At 36.8% G+C, this 22,478-nt stretch overlaps 1 protein-coding gene across 1 annotated transcript in view; it reads left to right on the top strand.

Annotated features, from left to right (window-relative positions):
• Positions 1-18,323, top strand: part of kif3ca (kinesin family member 3Ca) — a 41,094-nt gene extending 22,771 nt beyond the window's left edge. Inside the window, exons 4-8 of the mRNA XM_079832039.1 lie at positions 6,045-6,163; positions 6,309-6,425; positions 13,225-13,333; positions 13,565-13,734; positions 15,799-18,323. Coding sequence (XP_079688165.1) covers positions 6,045-6,163; positions 6,309-6,425; positions 13,225-13,333; positions 13,565-13,734; positions 15,799-15,913 — 630 coding nt within the window. The 3' untranslated portion in view covers positions 15,914-18,323. The remainder of the gene's footprint in view (positions 1-6,044; positions 6,164-6,308; positions 6,426-13,224; positions 13,334-13,564; positions 13,735-15,798) is intronic.
• The last annotated feature ends 4,155 nt before the right edge of the window (positions 18,324-22,478 follow it).

Raw genomic sequence — 22,478 nt, forward strand, 5'->3', positions numbered from 1 at the left:
GGGTCTTTACATTTGCACAAAAATAGAACATTTTTGTTATAAAAACAAAAAAAACAAGCCCAGCCCAGGTTAGAAAAAGTAACACAAAAGTAACATAACACATTGCTTTTCTTAAAAAGTAACTAAGTAACTCAATTAGGTACGCAATATTGTAATGCATTACTACTCAAAGTAACTTTCCCCAACACTGCTGATACCAATGTCTCTATAAAATGTATTTTCCCCTCAATTTTAGCCATTAATTAATGCTATTCAGCACTGCAGAATCATTGAAAGCTAACAATTTTAACATTTATAAGGCTTTAAAATAATATAACAACTTTTAATTTAAGTGAACTTAAGTGAAACAATCGTCACATAAACCCATTATAATAAATGTCACATTTTCCTGTGCCAGTTAATATATCAGGGCAACAAAAAAAAAAGCACAAAAAGTTATTGTTTTTGTTATTTTTGACCCATGTAATCTTGTAAACAGTGCTTTAAGATTTTCAGGTAGGTCTAACAGGTAGGAATACACAGAAATTGATTAAAGTTATCAAACATTTCTTAGTCTTCACTGCATGAATTATAAATTAAATATAGATGAATCCTTTTAAAGCTACAGAAGTTATTCAGTCAAGAGCGGTGAGTGATTTTCTTTAGTTCGACAGCAGATTTATTAGGCTGCTGTCACTTTAAGACCTGACGCACATGATGCGGATTTAAGACCTTAAGTTCATTTAAGACTGTGCTTGCGAGGATACTTGACAAAACAGCATTTCGGGCATCATTTTCCGTGCAAGCGCTGTCTGAAGCGGCTTTCTGTGTCACACGAGTCTCGCGTCACAGACAGGAGATTCACAGACGGGCGTCAGCACTGCACTGCGTTCTCTGTTGTCTTGTCACGCTTGAATGGTTTGGAGGCATTTGCATGAATAAGAGCGTGAGTGTAACGCTAGCCAAAGGATGACAGAAAAAATAGATGCTGCATTAACCCTCTGGGGGTCTTCATTTATGGGTCACACTCAGGACCTTCGGGTCAAAAATGACCCGGAGGGCGGGATTAAGATAAAAAAAGATTTGAGTAAAACCAATGAAATATATTTTTGTTCAATAATATTATTTATTTTCTTTTTTGGTGTTTTGAGATAATTTTATGATTAATAATTAATATTTATGCAATAATTATGACCAATTTTTTCCCGTTGAATATAATAAAAAAATTATATATATATATATAATTTTTTAATTTTTTTTATTAAAGCTGTATTTCATTTTAGAGTCAAGCCTAGGCCTCATGAAAGCAATTTTTTTAATGAGATTGGTGCCATCCGGTGGACACATTGAGCATTTTTATCACACAATAGCACATTTTTACCACTATAGTTTTAATGCGTTTTATAAAAAAATGTAAAAAATCGTAGCTTCATCGGAATGGTCCGTGACTTTATTGGTACTTGGTATATGAACACCCCAAAAAATTTGGGACAGGATTTGAAAAGTCTATCGTGGTCGTAAAAGTGGTCTAAAGTGGTCGTAAAAAAAAAAAGCCACACTCAGGACCTTCGGGTCAAAAATGACCCCCATAGGAAATGAATGGGAAATTAGTTTTTTTTCTGCATACAATCTACAAATCAGCCAGGATGCAGAAAAAAAGCACTCAACAGTGAAGGGGTGAATCTCTAAAAAATCAAGAGTGCAAAACAGACAAAAAAACACACACACACACACACACACACACACACTTATACACACAAAAACACACACACACACACACACAAATTAACGCGTGCCAATTTCCAAAATCTAATTGTGTTTTTGTGTGTGTGTGTTTTTTTTATCTGTTTTGCACTCTTGATGTTTTAGAGATTCACCCCTTCACTCCTTTTTTTCTGCATCCTGGCTGATTTGTAGATTGTATGCACAAAAAAACTCTCTATTTTCATATTTTTGCCAATTCCCCATTCATTTCCTATGGGGGTCATTTATGACCCGAAGACCCTGAGTGTGACTATTTTTTGTACGACCACTAAGACTTTTCAAATCCTGTCCCCAATTTTTTTGTGTGTTCATATACCAAGTGCCAATAAAGTCACCAAGTTTCGGACCATTCCGATGAAGCTAAGATTTTTAACATTTAAAAAAAAGAAAAATTCGGGTCAGAAATGATCGAAGACCCCCAGAGGGTTAACTACTGTAAATATTTTGGATGCGTTAAACTGAAAAAATTAATCACGTGCATTAAAGATGCTGAAAATTCAGGAATAAATTGCGTTTGAAAATATATTCAAATCTAGTTATTTCAGATTGTAAACATTTTTCATAATATTCCTGTTTTTACTGTATTTTTGATCAAATAAATGCAGCCTTGGTGAGCATAAGAGACTTCTTTCTAAAAACCTTACCGACCCAAACTTTGCCCATCCCAATATTAACAGTAACGCTCATTAACAAGCGTTACATCACGACTCCTTTGAATGAGACTTTAGCAACCACTGAATATTGAGTGACAATATATAATAAATATAACAGCACTGAGTTCCCTAACTCCTCTGTTCCTCTTGCTCCCCTTTAATTCTGGACCTTTGACATTTGACCCCTGGAACACCCCTGACCCCTCCTCCCTGTGAAAATAAAACACCTTTTATCAGTACAAGAAGGTTAGTTTGTTTACACTTGCTCGGTTGCTGACTGTCAGAGGCTACGAGGCTAATGCTGAACGCTAGTCTTGGCATGAAAGCGTTACGAAGCACAAACGCTTTCACAGCAACTAATTCAAGTCAACCTGCATTAATCTTCATGGCTCCCGCTGGCATGCTAACCACCAAAACCCTCTTTCTGAATCTCTGATGACTTCAGAGATTTCCTTCTCAGTAGTAGAAGGCAAAACAGGACTGAGCTCCACCGTCCCCATCTGCACGCCACTTCCTGTCAGAACTCATGACTTCCTGTTGGGTTCTGAACTGTAATGGATTAACTGTAGTACATGCTCCTGACCTCACCTTTACATGCTCCTTCCTGAGCTTCACCTTTAACCCCTGCTGCGTGACACTGGACGTCCCACACTAACACTGACTGGATCACTGAGTCATAGCATGAGAGCTGCTGATGAGATGAGATAGATGATACATGGATGAAGAAGAGGAGGAGGAGGAGGAGGAAGTATGTATGGATGGATGATGATGGACAGATGATGATGATTATGATGGAGAGTTGATGAAGATAATGAAGGATGGGTGATGATGATGATGATGATGATTATGAAGGACAGATGATGATGATTATGATGATGTATGAATGAGGATGATAAAGGAGAGATGATGAAGATAATGAAGGATAGATGATTATGATGATGAAGGACAAATAATGATGAAGAACAGATGTTGATGGACGGATGATAATGAAGGACAGATGATGACAATGATAAAGGATGGATGATGGACAGATAATGATGATTATGATGATGATGATGATGATGGACAGATAGAGGTTGAGGATGATAAAGGAGAGATGATGAAGATAATGAAGGATAGATGATTATGATGATGAAGGACAGAATAATTATTATGATGATGAAGGACAGAATAAATATTATGATGATGAAGGATAGATGATGATGATGAAGGACAGAATAATGATTTTGATGATGAAGGATAGATGATGATGATGATTAAGGACAGAAGATGATGGATGGATGATGATGATGATGATGAAGGACAGAATAATTATGATGATGAAGGATAGATGATGATGATGAAGGACAGATGATGATTATAAAGGATGGATGGATGATGATGATGATGATGAAGGACAGAATAATTATTATGATGATGAGGGATAGATGATGATTATAAAGGATGGATGATGATGAAGGACAGAATAATTATTATGATGATTATAAAGGATAGATGATGATGATGAAGGACAGAATAATTATTATGATGATGAAGGATAGATGATGATTATAAAGGATGGATGATGATGATGATGATGAAGGACAGAATAATTATTATGATGATGAAGGATAGATGATGATTATAAAGGATGGATGATGATGATGATGAAGGACAGAATAATTATTATGATGATGAAGGACAGAATAAATATTATGATGATGAAGGATAGATGATGATGATGATGAAGGACAGAATAATGATTTTGATGATGAAGGATAGATGATGATGATGATGATGAAGGACAGAATAAATATTATGATGATGATTATAAAGGATGGATGATGATGATGATGATGAAGGACAGAATAAATATTATGATGATGAAGGATAGATGATGATGATGATGAAGGACAGAATAATGATTTTGATGATGAAGGATAGATGATGATGATGATGATGAAGGACAGAAGATGATGGATGGATGATGATGATGATGAAGGACAGAATAATTATGATGATGAAGGATAGATGATGATGATGAAGGACAGATGATGATTATAAAGGATGGATGATGATGATGATGATGAAGGACAGAATAATTATGATGATGAAGGATAGATGATGATGATGAAGGACAGATGATGATTATAAAGGATGGATGATGATGAAGGACAGAATAATTATTATGATGATTATAAAGGATAGATGATGATGATGAAGGATTGATGATGATGATGATGAAGGATGGATGATGATGATGAAGGACAGAATAATTATGATGATGATGAAGGACAGATGATGATTATAAAGGATGGATGATGATGAAGGACAGAATAATTATTATGATGATTATAAAGGATAGATGATGATGATGAAGGATTGATGATGATGATGATGAAGGATGGATGATGATGATGAAGGACAGAATAATTATGATGATGATGAAGGATAGATGATGATTATAAAGGATGGATGATGATGATGATGAAGGACAGAATAATTATTATGATGATTATAAAGGATAGATGATGATGATGAAGGATTAATGATGATGATGATGAAGGATGGATGATGATGATGAAGGACAGAATAATTATTATGATGATGAAGGATAGATGATGATTATAAAGGATGGATGATGATGATGATGAAGGACAGAATAATTATTATGATGATTATAAAGGATGGATGATGATGATGATGAAGGATAGATGATGATGATTATAAAGGATGGATGATGATGATGAAGGATAGATGATGATGATGAAGGACAGAATAATTATTATTATGATGAAGGATAGATGATGATGATTATAAAGGATGGATGATGATGATGAAGGATAGATGATGATGATGAAGGACAGAATAATTATTATGATGATGAAGGATGGATGATGATGATGAAGGATGGATGAGGATGATGAAGGACAGAATAATTATTATGATGATTATAAAGGATGGATGATGATGAAGGACAGAATAATTATTATGATGATGAAGGATAGATGATGATTATAAAGGATGGATGATGATGATGATGATGAAGGACAGAATAATTATTATGATGATGAAGGATGGATGATGAAGGACAGAATAATTATTATGATGATGAAGGACAGATGATGATTATAAAGGATGGATGATGATGATGATGGACAGATGATGATGATGAAGGATAGACGATGATGATGATGATGATAAAGGATGGATGATGACGATGATGATGATGGACAGATGATGATGATGATGATAAAGGATGGATGATGATGATGAAGGATAGACGACAAAGGATAGATGATGATGATGATGATGAAGGATAGGTGATGAAGGATGGATGATGATGATGATGGAGAGATAATTATGATGATAAAGCATTGATAATGAAGGGCATATGATGATGATGAAGATGGACAGATGATGATGATGATGATGATAAAGGATGGATGATGATGATGAAGGATAGACGACAAAGGATAGATGATGATGAAGATGATGATGAAGGATGGATGATGATGATGGAGAGATAATTATGATGATAAAGCATTGATAATGAGGGGCATATGATGATGGATGTATGGATGAAAGGATGATGAGGATGGATGGATGATGATGGGTGGATGGATGATCACATGGTCTCTCTCTCTCTCTCTCTCTCTCTCTCTTCAGCTGTATGCGAAGCTCCAGTCTCTGAAGGCTGATATTCAGGATGTGAATGATGAGCATGTGAGGAGCCGACAGGAGCTGGAGCAAACACAGAATGAACTGACCAGAGAACTCAAATTCAAGTGAGTCTGAAAGACCAGATGACTTTCTTTACTTCTGCATCATTTTACCGTTGATGAAGACTTTATCAACGGATCCTAGGAACAGTTCTGTCTCCAAAATAAAATGACAGCTGTATATAGAGCTCATGTGTCTGTGTCTCTGCAGATATCTGATTATAGAGAACTTCATACCTCCTGAAGAGAAGAATAAAATAATGAACAGACTTCAGTTTGACACGGAGGAGGACCAGTGGAAGTTTCAGCCTCTCGTCCCGGCAGAGAAGTGAGTGAACATCGACCTCTACATGTGACGCATCTGATGAGAAAATCAGCATTTACACAACCAGCTCATCATTTGACTGTTTTACACATTTTAGAATAATAGTAAAGTCATTAAAATGATGAAATACACTAATGAAATTATGGGAATTATGTAGTGAGTTAATTTGGTAACTTTATTTTACAGTGTGCCTGTTACATATTTTACATATAGGGCCCTATTTTAATGATCTGAGTGTATGGTCGCACATGGCGGAGGTGCACTTAAGGCATGTCCGAATCCACTTTTGCTAGTTTAAAGCAACACTGTGTAACTTTTTAAAGTTATTATTAGCTAAAAACACTTAGTTCTTTCAAAAATATATGTGCTCATTAATGTATATTTACTTCTTTCAAGTAATAAAGTATTCTCGTAAGTTTATAATATGCCATTAAAAATACATACGGGTAAGGGGTTTGAATGCCGGTCGCCATGTTGCCCCTCCGTCTTGAAAGTACATTAGCCAAAGAGGGACATACCCGTAAATTCAAGCTTCGCCTTTCGCGTTTTAACATTCGATGGCACCGTGTCGAATGTGGACGAGGTCGAACTGGAAGCCATATTAATCTTGGACTAAATCGGCCACCGTAGGAGTTAAAACGAAATCGGAATTGAGAGGAACAGAAACTAATATTCACTGTAAGACCTCCGTTCATCTTCAGAACACAAATGAAGATATTTTAGTTGAAATCTGATGGCTCTGAAAGGCCTCCATTGGCACAATGCACTGTACACTCTCAAGACCCTTAAAAGGTACTAAAGACGTCGTTATAAAGTCCATCTCACTACAGTGGTTCTACAATAACTTTATGGAGTGACGAGAATAGTTTTTGTGCGCAAAACCCCTAAATAACGACTTATATAGTGATGACGATTTCAAAACACGGCATCATGAAGCTTCGAAGCGTTATGAATCAGCGAGTCGAATCATGATTCGGATCGCGTGTCAAACCGCCAAACTGCTGAAATTTGGCGATCCAAACAGCTGAATCGACTCACTGATTCATAACACTTCGAAGCTTCATGATGGAGTGTTTTGAATTCGGTCATCACTATATAAGTCGTTATTTAGGGGTTTTTTGCGCACAAAAACTATTCTCGTCACTCCATAAAGTTATTGTAGAACCACTGTAGTGAGATGGACTTTGTAACAACGTCTTTAGTACCTTTTAAGGGGTCTTGAGAGTGAACCGGGCATTGTGCCAATGGAGGCCTTTCAGAGCCATCAGATTTCAACTAAAATATCTTCATTTGTGTTCCGAAGATGAACGGAGGTCTTACGGGTGTCGAACGACATGAGGGTGAGTAATTAATGACAGAATTTTCATTTTTGGGTGAACTAACCCTTTAATGAGTCATGGGTGTGTTTTGGGTGTAAAGTGCAATAAACCAATCAGAGTCTCATCTCACATTCCCTTTAAAAGCCAGTTGCGCTCACACAATGGCGGATTTCTTTATTTACATGACAGAATTTGCGAGTGGAAAGACTGAACGCTTCTCCAGAGAGGAATCCTTTTAAATTTTAATATTTGGCATGTTTATGTGCTGCTGCTTCCCTGCACTCTAAAAAAAAGGCTCGTAATCATAGGGGAACCTTTTTAAGTGCTATATAGCACCAATTTTGGTGCTTCAGTGGTTCTTCAGCGGTTCTTCAGAGGTGCTATATAGCACCTTAGTCAAAGAACCGGTGAAGAACCTCTGAAGAACCACTGAAGCACCAAAAATGGTGCTATATTGCACTAAAAAAGGTTCCCCTATGATTACGAGCCAAGAACCATTTTTGGTGCAATATAGAACCTTTTTTTTTTTTAGAGTGTGTGTATGTAATAAGCAGAGTATACATGCACCCGCCTATAGGCGCGCATATTACTAAAGCGCTCTTTAAATAACACAAATAATACTGTGCTATTGACTTTAGACCAGGTTTGTGTTGTTCAATGGCGCAGTTGTTTTCAGTTCCTCAAAATAGCAATGCACCTGAACACACCTGGTTTTCAGACCAGCACGCCCATGGGTGAACAGATGGGCGTGAGTGCATTTGCTGTTTAAACAACGTGGCACTGAATATGAAAATGATAACTTTGTCGGGTTGAAACTAGCAAAATACACTCACGTTGCGCCTGGTGTCGCATTGCGCCGGGTGTATGATAGGGCCCATATTTACTATAGTAATAACAGTCAATTATGCATAATTACATGCAAATAACCCTAACCCTAATTATTTAGTAAGTACATGTAGTTAAAGCTGCTGTCCGTAACTTTTTTGTGTTCAATATTTACAAAAATGATATAATGAGAATGTACAACATGAATCCTTTTTCCAAACCGTGTTTTTGTCTCACCCTGAATCATTATGGTACACTTATAATAAGTGTTTATATTGGGACTATTTCAGGCCGGTCTGGTAGGAAGCGCTGCGGAGGAGCACATTCCCTGCGTGACTCGCCATAGACATAAACAGAGAGAAGTAGCTCCGGCTGCAATGTTCTTCCACAAGACGCATGCAGTTCTGTTTATTAACCGCTAGAGCGCAAAAAGTCACGGACTGCAGCTTTAATTACTATAACTTAGTACTTGTGTTGTATAATTAATTACCAGTGATGTCAATAACGCATTACTTAGTAACGCATCGCTCTAATCTGACTACTTTTTTTCCAGTAAAGTAATCTAACGCGTTACTATTTCCAAACCAGTAATCAGATTAAAGTAACTTATCCAAGTCACTGTGAGTTACTATTTTTGTAATTTTCCATATATTTTTGCTTTCTTGTTGAGTCTCAGCTGGGGTTTTCCTGCATAGAGAATTAACGTTACGAGGCGGCCGCCTCCGTCTGTCGACAGAACTCAAGACAGGCAGTCACTCACTTGTCATTAGAAATATATATTGTCACATTATCCTTCAGCAATCATTATTAGCATATTATTATTTGCTAGTAGCCTACAAAGTAATCTAAAGCCATTCCATAGCTGAATGTCTTTCCTCCGCAGTAACGTTAGCTGTCAATCATTCTCCGTTCAGCAAAACTGCGCGTCGCGTTCGGTTACAGTCAGCAGCACGGTAAATCTCACTCCAATATGATATATTCCCGTTATAATACTTGATATGAAGATAACATAATTTATCTTCCTGGAGTTTATCTAACGTTAGCGGTTTGTGAAAGATGTTGTGCTCGCTACCCGACAACACAAGGACTATTAATTAGCATCACACGTACAATAACCGGAATTTAAAACTGCGAAGGAACCAATAATCAGCGAATGTTTGGACCCATATAGGCTACATAGTAGACTAGGATTTGTGGGCTCAACGCTCATCTTCTCTAGCCTGGCTCCGCCCTCCTACGTACTTCCGCTCAATTTTCATTTTCCTTCAGTACTACGTCTGGGACTGCGGTGTATGCTTAGGTTTTCCCCCGAACAATTTTTTACCGGTCCAATCAGCGAACAGAGGGAGTGGCTGAGAGCGATGACGTTGATGTCGTGCGCTAGTTTGAGTTGTAGTTCAGTAATGGCGGCGGTGAAAGATGCGAGTGTGTGGCAGCGCTGACGAATGTCCAGAAGTTAAAACCGGAGTGTGGCGAGGTGGACGAGCGAGCGAGATCGGTGTGCGTGATTGAGACACACCGGTCTCGAGTCCTCTCATGAGGGAGCACGGAGGCATATAAGGACGAGCGACACCGGTGAAGGACGAGAGAGGACCAGGCCTGGATTTTAAGTTGTGTTTTGTTATGTTTGTGCGCGGCAGTCGTCCGTGAGGGGATGCCGCTTTTACTTTCATTTTGTGTTTATTATTTGATTAAAAGTTGTTAAACGTTCGCCGGTTCCCGCCTCCTTCTTCCCTGAACAAACGAACTCCCGTTACACGGAGCAAGAACAGTCACTGCTGTACTGCTGATGTTGTGGTCCGGGAAAAGTATTTTCCAGCTCACTCCGTTAGTGGTGAAGGAGTTGCTGAAGTAAACCTATTTTTTTACGGTCTATGAAGTAAACGCTTGTCAATGGAGAGTGGCCAGACTCTATGTACAAATGAAATGTACGAGAGTCTGGTAAAACCAGGCTACATCTTCTCTTTATGCCGTGAACTTTTCAATGTGCACTCGCGCTGCACTGCGCCCTCTGATTCCATGTTGCTTTAAGCGCATCATTCTGCACCCGGGATGCGCATAAGCGCTTTGTTTTGAATCGTTTCATATATTTTCATAGTTTTGTGCCCTTAAAGATTATTAAAAAATATATATTGTTCTCACGTATCGATCATATATTTGTTGTCCCTTTACAGAGCTGCACATTAGGTTTACAATAAACTATGAATCTTGTAATTTTATATTATTTGTGTAGGCCCATATAATTATTTACATTCATATATAAATATAAATTAAAAAACTAAATATAAATTGTTTTTCATAAATGTATTTAATAAGAACACAAAGTAATTTATACCTTTTCATTAACATTTATTTAACAAGACGTTACTGTTAAAAATGCACTTCCAATAAAGTGTTGGCAAAAACAGTTGTCATTTTTATGTTGAGGCTCTGAATGTAACTAAAAAAGTAACTTGTAATCTAACTTAGTTACTTTTAAAATCAAGTAATCTGTAAAGTAACTTAGTTACTTTTAAAATCAAGTAATCTGTAAAGTAACTAAGTTAACTGTGGCAACACGGATAATTACACTGTAACAAGGACACCTTAAAATAAAGTAACCAGATAACAAGTATAACTTGTATTTTGTAACAAGTACAAAAACAAATTACATGCATTTAAGCAAAAGCCTGAAAGCCATGGTACTTAGCCTACCTGACACTCCAAGGTAAAAAACACCATGTTATTATACCGTAGTACTAAATGTAAGTGATGACATGATCTGACACAGGGTTATTATCATTAACTAAAACTAAAGCTAAAACCATATAAAAAGATTTTCATTACTTGAAATAAACATGAACTGAAATAAAATATTTTAAAAACATATTTTATATCAGCTAATTCCAGGGCAACATTTCTCATTTTAGTTTAAGTTAAGGTACTAAAACAACTAAATAAACTAAAATTTAAAACGAAATTACTAAAAGTTTAAACTGAAATTAAAATTAAATTAGCATTCATTTTATGAAAACAATTAAAATGAAAACAAATAAAATCTAATTTAATATATTACAGTTTTTTTTATTCGCTTTGGTACTATTTTCACAAGTAAGGTGTACATTTTCAAAACTCATCGTACAAAAATCCAAACTGATCACACTTGTAACACAACAAGTCATTCTTTCAAAATCTGATGTAATGCTTTCATTCACTTGCACATATTTTCAGTCCACATAATCACTGTTTCAAACACAAGATTATTGTAATATGTAATGAGAACATTTGGTTTAATCACCAAAACACAACAGTGTGATCTTCTTTCAATTTAGTACTTTAAACAATCAGTTCATCCAACAGCAAACAATGCAAGATACATGTTTCAAATCTCCCTCGTTGCTGAATTATCTACAGTATCTACAGTAACACAGGCTACATATTCCTCATTAGAAAATACACTTGCATTACCTAACTTATGTAATTGAATCCAATGATGTTTGTAATAGTATTCAGTGTGTTATCAAAAAGGTGTGATAAAGTTATGACACAGCCATGAGGTTCTGTGCTATAACAGAGTTTGCTGCCCATACATGTTCTCACATACATGTTCTCACTGTACCATATGACTGAATCTACTGTAGTTGAGCTTTATAAGGGTGAGTTACAGTAATGTGGCAATCTCTACCATGGTAATCTGTTTACAGTATCACATGGCATACATACTGTAATGTAAAATTCTATATTTGATACCATCTGTCTCCCTTCTTCTGATTTCTGATCAATCTGATGTTACACCGTCATTGACTATTTCCACTCCCTTATACTCTATTCTGCTCTATTCACAAATTGAAAATATTTCTGTCCCACTCTCCATAGACATTATGATTTTTATACTGTTCGAAATCTATATTCTTTCCCCTTACACTACACATCAAAGAAACATTTCTGCATTTTCACATTTTCAAAAAAACTCATTCTCTATGATTTATAAGCTTGACCAAAAAATGTGCCTGCAAGGAAAAGGATTTACTGTAGGATATTGCTGTCTTTTTGTCCCCATAATGTAGAGTTTACCAGACCACAAACACACACCCTATAATCTAAGGTAAATCGCAGAAAATTTAAAAATAATTCATTTCATATGGTTATCCATTTTGGAAATTGCAAACAAAGTAGAAACTATGTTTATATAATCAATATATATAGAAATCTATTGGTGTACCAAATGATTCATTGATTAACCATTAAGATCAGTTGGATTAAATAAAAGACAAATGTATTAAACTGAACGAGAAGAGATGCAAATCAAAAGTTTGATAGTAAGAGCTTTATGAAAGGCAGTTACTGTGAATGAAACATTTATAAAGATGAAACACTTATTTTGTGTAGTGAAAAGGATACTTTGTGGTTTTGTGTATTGTACTAACACAATTGAAAATATGCTGAAATGTTTGAAAAAAGTGCACTTTTGATGATCTGTTGTGATGTTAGCACTATGAGTTTCGAAAATGTACACCTTGCTTGTGAAAATAGTACCAAAGCGAATAAAAAAAACTGTAACAAATACTATAATAGTATAGCTATGATTTAGTGAATTACTGAGCAGAAATGCTCACATACTGTTAGTGAAGATATTCTTAGAGAGTGATATTCTTGTCTGTTTTCTGTGTTTCTGACAGTAAATTCACGCAGATGAAGAGAAGACCCATCTCTGCTGTGGGATACAAGCGACCAATCAGCCAGTACGCCAGGGTTGCCATAGCGATGGGAGCTCATTCCAGATACAGGGTAGGTTTATGGAGAGAGAGAGAGAAGGAAGAGTAGGAAGAAAAAGTGGAACGCAGCCAGAAAATGTCAAATGACATGGTTGAAATGAGTTCATGTGCTGGAGCCACGTGATTACGTGCACTGCAGAAAATGTGCTATGGATGTTTACACATTTATTTTTCACTTTTAAAGACAGAAATACTAATTGAGAAAAGTGCAGTTTACTTGATTGTCCCTTGTGTCCCTCCATAGGCGGAGAATATAATGGTTCTGGAACTGGACATGACTCCTCCTGTGGTGTTTCAACTGGACCTCCCGAGGTCCGGATCAGAGGAGGAATGTCCATCTCGAGATGTTCTGTTGGACAACAGCAGTTACAGAGAGAAATCCGCATCTGGACGGGTCAGAAAATCTCAGTCATGGTCAGTAAAACTTCAAAGATACACCTGTTCAACTGCTTGCTGATGCAAATATCTGATCACATGGCAGCAACTCGTTAAAATCTGAAACCACATACTGTATAGTAGGTACTGCATTCAAACTTACTTCGCGACTGTTAAAAAAGTATGTTCTATACAGTATGACTGTATGTAGTATGAATGAAATTCGGACGTACTACATTCGCCATGTTGTGACTGTCATGTGACCCACCAGTCATTCACAAATCCTCTCCCGTGGCCTCATGGGATGGTAAAGTGTCATTCAAATGCACTTACAGAACCTCGCCGGAAGTTGTAGGTTATCCGGGTCATTTTAAGCAGACTGTTTAATGAATACTATGAATTCGGACATACTTCTTTTGTCACATACTTTTTTTCACCTACTATACAGTATGAAAGTAGGCATATTTGGACGCAGCGATGGTCAAGACGATCTGCTGAAGTTCAAACTCAGATTGGGGAAGAAAGGTGATTTATCTGACTTTGAACATGTCATATATACTGTATGTATGTATGTATGTATATATATATGTGTGTGTATGTACTGTATGTATTAATATATATATATATATATATATATATATATATATATATATATATATATATGTCCTATGTATGTGTATATATACATACATACACACACACACATATATATATATATATACACAGTATATATAGACTGTTTCAAAAAAATATTTTATAATTTTATATAATTTATAAAACTGTAAGTAGTTTTTTAAAGGATTTTTTTGTGATAAAATTAAATTAGGATTATAGTGTAATACGGTCTATATGGTAATCCGAGATTAATTTATAATCTCTATAACATAGTGCTCATGTGTACATAGTTGAATCTCAAGTATTTATGCGCTATTTTTAGAGGGGAATACTTGCAGATTTCTCATACCATTTCTTTACAAAAAATACTATTACACTATTATAAATAAAATACTAAGACCTATTACACAATGCAGTGTGCTTGACTTGACTTCCCATTCACAGTTTAAATCTATTTCTTGACTCATAGTTTTTGATTGGGCTGCCAAAAGTAAGACCATTTGATTCAAAATTGTATTAAAATCTTTTGTATTAAAACGAAAACCCTTTGATGCTCCACTATCTGCATTAAACACGCACCTAATGAAACCACAGTGTTGCATAATTACATATATTTTTAAACACTTGTACACTGTAAACCTGAATAATAAGTTGGCAAAACAAAAAAAATTAGGCAATCAGTTTAAGCAGAACTGGCAGACTTTTATTTTGTAATCTTACATTTTATTGCTCTGAACTTGAAATATTTGAGTAAGCTTTTTAAGTTTACAACTTAAAATATAATGTAATGTAAAATTTTTAATAGTGGAAACTCGACTAGCTTTAACTAGCTAATTCAATAAATGCCACCTTGCTAATTGGTAACACAATGCTTTGATAGCATTAGCATAGCACTTGCTGAATGAGTACAGCAATTTATACCTTATATCTGTTCTCGAACTAATCTCATACTCCACTCGTCATGATGGAAACCCTACAAAATAAACCAACATAACCGAAACTCTTCTAAACTAGCATAACAAAACATTAAACACTACTAAATCTCCCGCTTAATATTAATCTTGCACACAAAAAACATTATATAACACATTATTTTGCCATTTTTCTGTCCCTTTTGAGTGTCATGGCAAAGCATGCTGGGAAATAGAAATCCCAGCCCAGTTTCGGATAAATTCAAGTTAGTCTAAAAAAGACAAAAGTTCATAAAACTCAAAACAATGTCAGATCCAAACTCAGATGACCTAAAATCCGTCAGTTTTGTGAACTCAAAAGAAAAAGAAAGTTCGAAATACTCATAAAAGTGAATTTGTTTGAATTTGAGTTGGCTCTACTCAAACCAATTCATTATTTTGAGCGTTAGGGTTTACGGTGTAGCAAATTATAGCAGGTCATCTGGGTATTTGTGCATTGATTTGTATACTAACTGTGTATAAAAGTAACACAAGTATGCTGTTGGTCTCAAAATAACAACATCATATGTGTTTGCAGGTGCCAGTCTCCGCAAGTCATTTCCTCCTCAAGCTCCACCCTCTCTCTGGCATCCTCAGGGTCCCACAGCTTGCCACACCCACAAAACATCACCATGGCAACAGCCCAGGAATGAGACTTGGAATTGCCATATTTCCGCCCCCTGTAAGGCATAAACAATATTCAATCAATCCAACATAGGCCGAGGAAGACGGGGTGAGATGGACCGTCCTTCACCATTAACAAAGACTGGAGCGATGGAAATGATGCAGTTTCATATAACAGTGGACGTGGGACTAGATCCATTACAACTCATCAGGACCAATAAAACGATCAATATTAGTACAATTATTCGCCATTTCTTTCTCTCTCTTGCTCTTTGCTCCTCAGGACAGTGAAGACACTTTGATTACTACCATCAACAGCACTGAATAGCGTTGCCTCACCTGATACCTGAGGCTAGTTAAGCTAGTTCTGTTCATTCATTCTGCTGCTTCCAAAACCGTGGGTCAACCTCAGTCTTTACGTACTGACCTGCACGGGTCCGATCCAGGGGTAGAGCCACACACACCTCGAATGATGGAAGTCAAAACGGACGGGGGCTTTGCGATCGCTCACCCTGCTGTAAAGAAAAGAGCTGAGCAAGAGGAACGTCTCCCTTTCTATCTGCATGTCTTACTGTATGTGTGTGTCTTTGTGATTCTGATCAGGGTTCTGGACGGGAGGCGGCTGATTGGCTGGAGGAAGGATCTACAGGGTTCCCACGGGCTCAAGGAAAACCTGGAAATGTCAGGGATTTTGATTGGTTTTCCAGGCCTGGAAAAGTCAAACGAATAAAATGTCAGAAGTTAAGGAGATTTTATGCATTTATGCTTTTTTTTTTTTTACATAAACATAATATTATATGAACATATAAACATGAAACAGAATTGTAAAAAAAAAAAGTATGATAAAAAAAATACTTGTTTCCAGATAGGTATCATAATATACGGTGTGTGTGTGTGTGTGTGTGTGTGTGTGTGTGTGTGTGTGTGTGTGTGTGTGTGTGTGTGTGTGTGATTATATACAGTAAATGACTGGCCACTTTATTAGATACACTTTGCTAGTACCCTTTTTGCCTTCAGAACTGCCTTAATTCTTCGTGGCACAGATTCAACAAGGTGCTGGAAACACTCCTCAGAGATTTTGGTTCATATTGTCATGAGAGCTTCACACAGTTGCTGCAGATTTGTCGTCTGCATATCCATGATGTGAATATCCCGTCCCAGCACATCCCTAAGCTGCTCTATTGGACTGAGATCTGGTGACTGGAGGCCATTTGAGTTTAGTGAACTCACTGTCATGTTCAAGAAACCAGTTTGAGATGATTTGAGCTTTGTGACATGGGGTTATCCTGCTGGAAGTAGCCAGTGGTCATAAAGTGACGGACATGGTCAGCAACAATACTCAGGTAGGCCATTACACCAGCAGCCTGAACCGTTGATACAAAGGAGGATGGATTCATGCTTTCATGATGTTTATGCCAAATTCTGACCCTCCCATCTGAATGTCGCAGCAGAAATCCAGACTCATGAGACGTTTTTTCCAATCTTGTATTGTCCAGAATTGTTGTGACCGTGTGAATTGTAGTCTCAGTTTCTGTTCTCAGCTGACAGGAGTGTCACCGGTGTGTCTTCTGCTGCTGTAGCTCGTCTGCTTCAAGGTTGGACAGGTTGTGCGTTCAGAGATGCTCTTCTTCCGGTTGTAACAAGTGCTTGTTTTAGTTAATGTTGCCTTTCTATCAGCTGAACCAGTCTGGTCATTCTCCTCTGACCTCTGGCATCACCACAGAACTGCCACTCACTGGATATTTTCTCTTTTTCTGACCATTCTCTGTAAAACCCTAGATGAAAATCCCTGTAGATCAGCAGTTTCTGAAATACTCAGACCAGCACGTCTGGCACCAACAACCACGCCAAAGTCACTTAAATCACCTTTCTTCCCCTTTCTGATGCTCATTTTGAACTTAGTTTGAGATTGTCTTGACCATTGCTACCTGAATGGCTGATTAGATAATTGCGTTAATGAGCAGTCAAACAGGTGTACTTAATAAATTGGCCAGTGTACTGTAGGTATATAATGTTTGTGTGTGTGTGTAAAAATCTGAATTCCCATCTTTATTATTATAAGAATGATGGAAATTCATTGGTTAAAAGTTGTGGGAACCCTGGCTCTAGAATGAGCTCTAGAAACAGCTGAGCATGTACTATATGAGCTGGCCTTCGCTTAGACCTTTAAACCACTGCACTAACTTAAAGCATTGAGACGCCATAGACCTACAAGACAAAAACACTCATACACACACACACACACATGCCTTGCTTACTTGACTCAAAGCAGCAGCCATGTTCTCCAGCCGGATGCCCCTCTCCTGTAATTATGAACATATGTGGACTTTGGTTATGTACAGGAGATCTGCGTGTTTATGTGTGTCAGATGACGATCTGTGTGTTATCGGCTCATGGAGCTGCTCTCACTGGATGGAATTAAAAAAGCGGTTCTCTCGCAAAAGACTGTTTGTGAACTTTCTTCTAGAACTTGCATAAAAATAGTGCAGTATCTGATGTAGGCCTACTTAAAGGGGTAGTTCACCAAAAAATGTACATTGTCATCATTTATTTGTGTCATTTCAAAGCCTGTGACTTTATCCTGTGGAACATAAATGAAGATGTGTAATGTACTGCTCACACTGGATGTTTATTAAAACTGTAAAGCCCAACAAATGACAAAAGCATCATAAAAATATAATTAAAGAAGTCCAGATTATAATGATAGCTCAAATAGGCTTATATGTTTGTGGCCTAATTTTCATATATGGCGTGTCAAGATGCTTGACATTGCGCCGATAAGTTTCATTAAACAATAAATTCGATTTCAGGCTTTTGTCACACAAAGCTATAATATTACTTCAGAAGACTTTGATTGTATGAACTACTTTCAAGGGGCTTTTGTCATTTTGTTGTCAAAGATAAACTCCATAACATTTTCTTTTGTGTTCCACAGAAGACACAGTCATTCAGAATTGGAATGACATGAGGGCGAGTAAATGATGACAGAATATTAATTTTGGGTTCAACTATATGGTCCAACAGCTTAATAAACATAATGACAATCTAAAAACATGCATAAAGGTTTGTGTTTAGGTTCATTTTAGGGTTTGAAGATATATGAAATGGCATTATAGTCGGTATAAAAACAATAGAAATCAATGGAAAGTCTCATGGTGATAGAAATGTGTGTAAAGTTTGGGCTCTGTAAGATTTGTTTAATGTATTTTACAGACGTCTCTTATGCTCACCAAGGGTTAGTTCAAAAATACAGTAAAAACAGTAATATTGTGAAATATTACTACAATTTAAAATATATATTTTTTCTATTTAAATATATATTTTAAATGTAAATTATTCCTATGATGTCAAAGCTGATTACTCCCGTATGTGTCACATGATCCTTCAGAAATCATTCTAATATGCTGATTTGCTGCGCAATCAACATTTCTGATTATTATCAATGTTGAAAAAGGTTCAGCTTCATATTTTGGTGGAAACCCTGAAGCTTTTTTTCATGGTACTTTGACTAATAGAAAGTTCAAAAGAACAGCATTTATTCAATCTTTTGTGAGATTATAGCCTAAATGTTTTATGTATACCGTCGCTTTTATTAATATAATGCATCATTGATGAATAAAAGCATCTCGTCTTTCAAAGCAAATCTTACTGACCCCAAACTAAACCCAAACAAGTAGGCAAAACTCATAAAATAGGTAATCAGTTACAGTAAGCAGAACTGGCAGAACTTTATTTTGTACTCAAAATTTTGCTTGAAATATTTGATTCATACATTTTGGTTAGTTCACCAAAAATATTACAATTCTGTCATTAATTACTCGCCCTAAACCGCAGTTTACGTTGTAAATACAGTGCAGCGCTTCCGAGTTCTACGGCAGAACGCTGGCTCACCATTGGCCGATGCTGTTCACATGAACATCACGAAGCATGCGTAATGCTGACAGGAGCTGACCAATGGAGAGCCGGCGTTCTGCCGTAGAACTGGGAAGCGCTTCACTGTATTTACAACGTAAACTGCGTAGGAGTCTGACACAGATCAGAAGAAATTGTTGAATAAAGTCGTTATTTTTGTTTGTTTATTGCGGACAAAATGTATTCTCGTCTCTTCATAAAATTAAGGTTGAACCACTGGAGTCACATGGACTATTTTAACACGTCTTTCCTACTTTACTGGACCTTGAATGTGGTCTGGTCATTATATCGCTGCAAATGGAGGGCTCAGAAAGCTCTCGGATTTCATCAAAATATCTTCATTTGTGTTCCAAAGATGAACGAAGGTCTTACAGGTTTGGAACGACATGAAGGTGAGTAATTAATGTCCATTTTTTTTATTTTTGGGGTGAACTAACCCTTTAAAATGATCATGTAATTTTATTTTTAGTAGTGGAAACTTGGCAACCTTTATAGCTAATTTAGTAAATGCTAACTTGTTAATTGTCAACACAATGCTTTGATAGCATTAGCATAGCAATTGCTGAATGAGTAAAGCAATTTAGAGCATTTAACATAAGTTGTGAACTCAAAGGAAAAAGAAAGTTCAAAATACTCATAAAAGTTAATTTGATTGAACTAGTTTGTGTCATTTAAGTTTACCCTACTCAAAACAATTACTTTGAGCATCAGGGCCAAACTTTTGAACAGTGTAAGTGATTTTGGCTGAAGCGTTTTAAATGTCACATGGAGTCATTGAGGACACGGGTAAGACAATCTCTCTCTCAGTCTGGATGGAGGTTTACAGTAGGGCTGCTGATGCAGTTTATCTCGATCTTTTCTGAATAATTAACGCACGTGCCAACGCGGCGCTTTCCGTTACGGTTAACCGGGTGAGGCTGGAGGTCGCTGGTGTCATGTTCGGTTTAACCTACACGAGGGTCATTTCCCTTTCATCAGTGTCACTTCACATAAGGACTGCTTACTAAACACTCGTGCGGCTCGGATTCATGACTGACGGGACACTTTGAGGAAGGAGGGGTTCTCTGATTATGATGATGATGATGGAGACCAGGACTGATCAAGGTCAAGTTCACATTCAAGCCCTGTTCAAATGAGTGATATTTTGCTTATCATGTAGGCTGCCATAATTAAATAAAGTAATAAAAGTAAAACTTACCATGATGGAAACGGGGAGAGAGAGTTTGGAAATCCAAGTGGATTGGGTAATGAAGTGCTCACTATGGGAATGGGCCAGAAATCCATCGCTGTTTCCATGACAACCTCTTTTGGTCATTGGGTTGTACATTTTTCTCATAAACCCCCCACTCACACGCACACACACACACACACACACACACACACACACACACACACCTTATCTCTCTCTCACACACACAGACACAAATGAATGATTAATGTGTAGGCTATTCTAAAATAAAGATTTGTATGATTGAAACACAACCTTGTTAAAACGTTTTATTGGTATTTTAGCTCTTTTCATATTAATAATAAAGCAATTGTGTTTTTTTAAGATGCTGATATTAATTTGACGTTTAGGCTATTTATGATTCTACATTTTTCAGTTCCCTGAAGATCACCGCACTTTCAGCGCCCTCTGCTGGACAAAACACACTGACTGATGTTCATGAAGAGAATCTCGGCAGTTTTTGGTTTTAGACACATATTTACATCTTTAACAAGAAAATATCAATATTTTGTGGATAAAATGTGTTGCCTGAAAACTGTGTTGCCTGAAAACAAAACAAAAAACAGCCTGACTGACCCATTAATGAAGTGCTGGTACAGCTTCTGACCGCTAGATGGCAGCGCAACAACATTCAAACATGACATGACTGACCTTCAGTGAACACTGCATCACATCGAAATGAATCTGTCTAGACATTTATTAATTTTACTGTTTATTATTGTTGGGACAGAAACATCTTAAAAAAAGCCTACTGGTCTTAGTTGGCTTGAGCTGGCCTTCCAACATGGCCTACCAAAGTGAAAAAAGTATCAAAAGTGCTAAAATGCCACAGTCGGCGCGGCCGCCATATTGGAACGGTCCGCGTTTTGTCCCTCACAGTAAGAATCAATGATGCCACCACTTTTTACCGTCGTGTTAGCTGACGCCTTTGTCTTGTTGTATTGTGTTAGTATAGCAAAATAATCTGCTGAAGTCTATTGCAGATATAGAGATGTTCTACGTTTGCAGAAGCTCAGTCAACTTGCTCTCAAGTGTTCACGCCTTCACGGGCCAGATTTGACCGTTCCAATATGGCGGACGGCTTACTAGGCCTGATCACTAAATTATAACAGCATATGTTTTTACATTGCTCATCAAAATAAGTTAACAATCTGCAACTTTTTTTTATAAGTTATACAATATTCAACCCCATTTTTAAGTCTTTTGTAATGTAATTTAAGTTGAAATGACTTAAACATCCAAGTTAATTGTAGGCTACTTAAAAATTTAAGACAGCAACTTTTTTTAACAGTAGAAATAGCCGCTATGCATCTATTCAATGATAAAAAACTCTCTAAAACCAGCCATCAGACCTGTGAGACCAGCAAATTCCAGCAACTATCTTTTCTTTTTCTTTTTACACTTTTCACAGGCAAGAATAATTTTGTTCAGTTTTGACAAAAGTATCAAAAAGA

The sequence above is a fragment of the Gobio gobio genome (genome assembly GCF_949357685.1).
Source record: "Gobio gobio genome assembly, chromosome: 12".
Taxonomy (NCBI): domain Eukaryota; kingdom Metazoa; phylum Chordata; class Actinopteri; order Cypriniformes; family Gobionidae; genus Gobio; species Gobio gobio.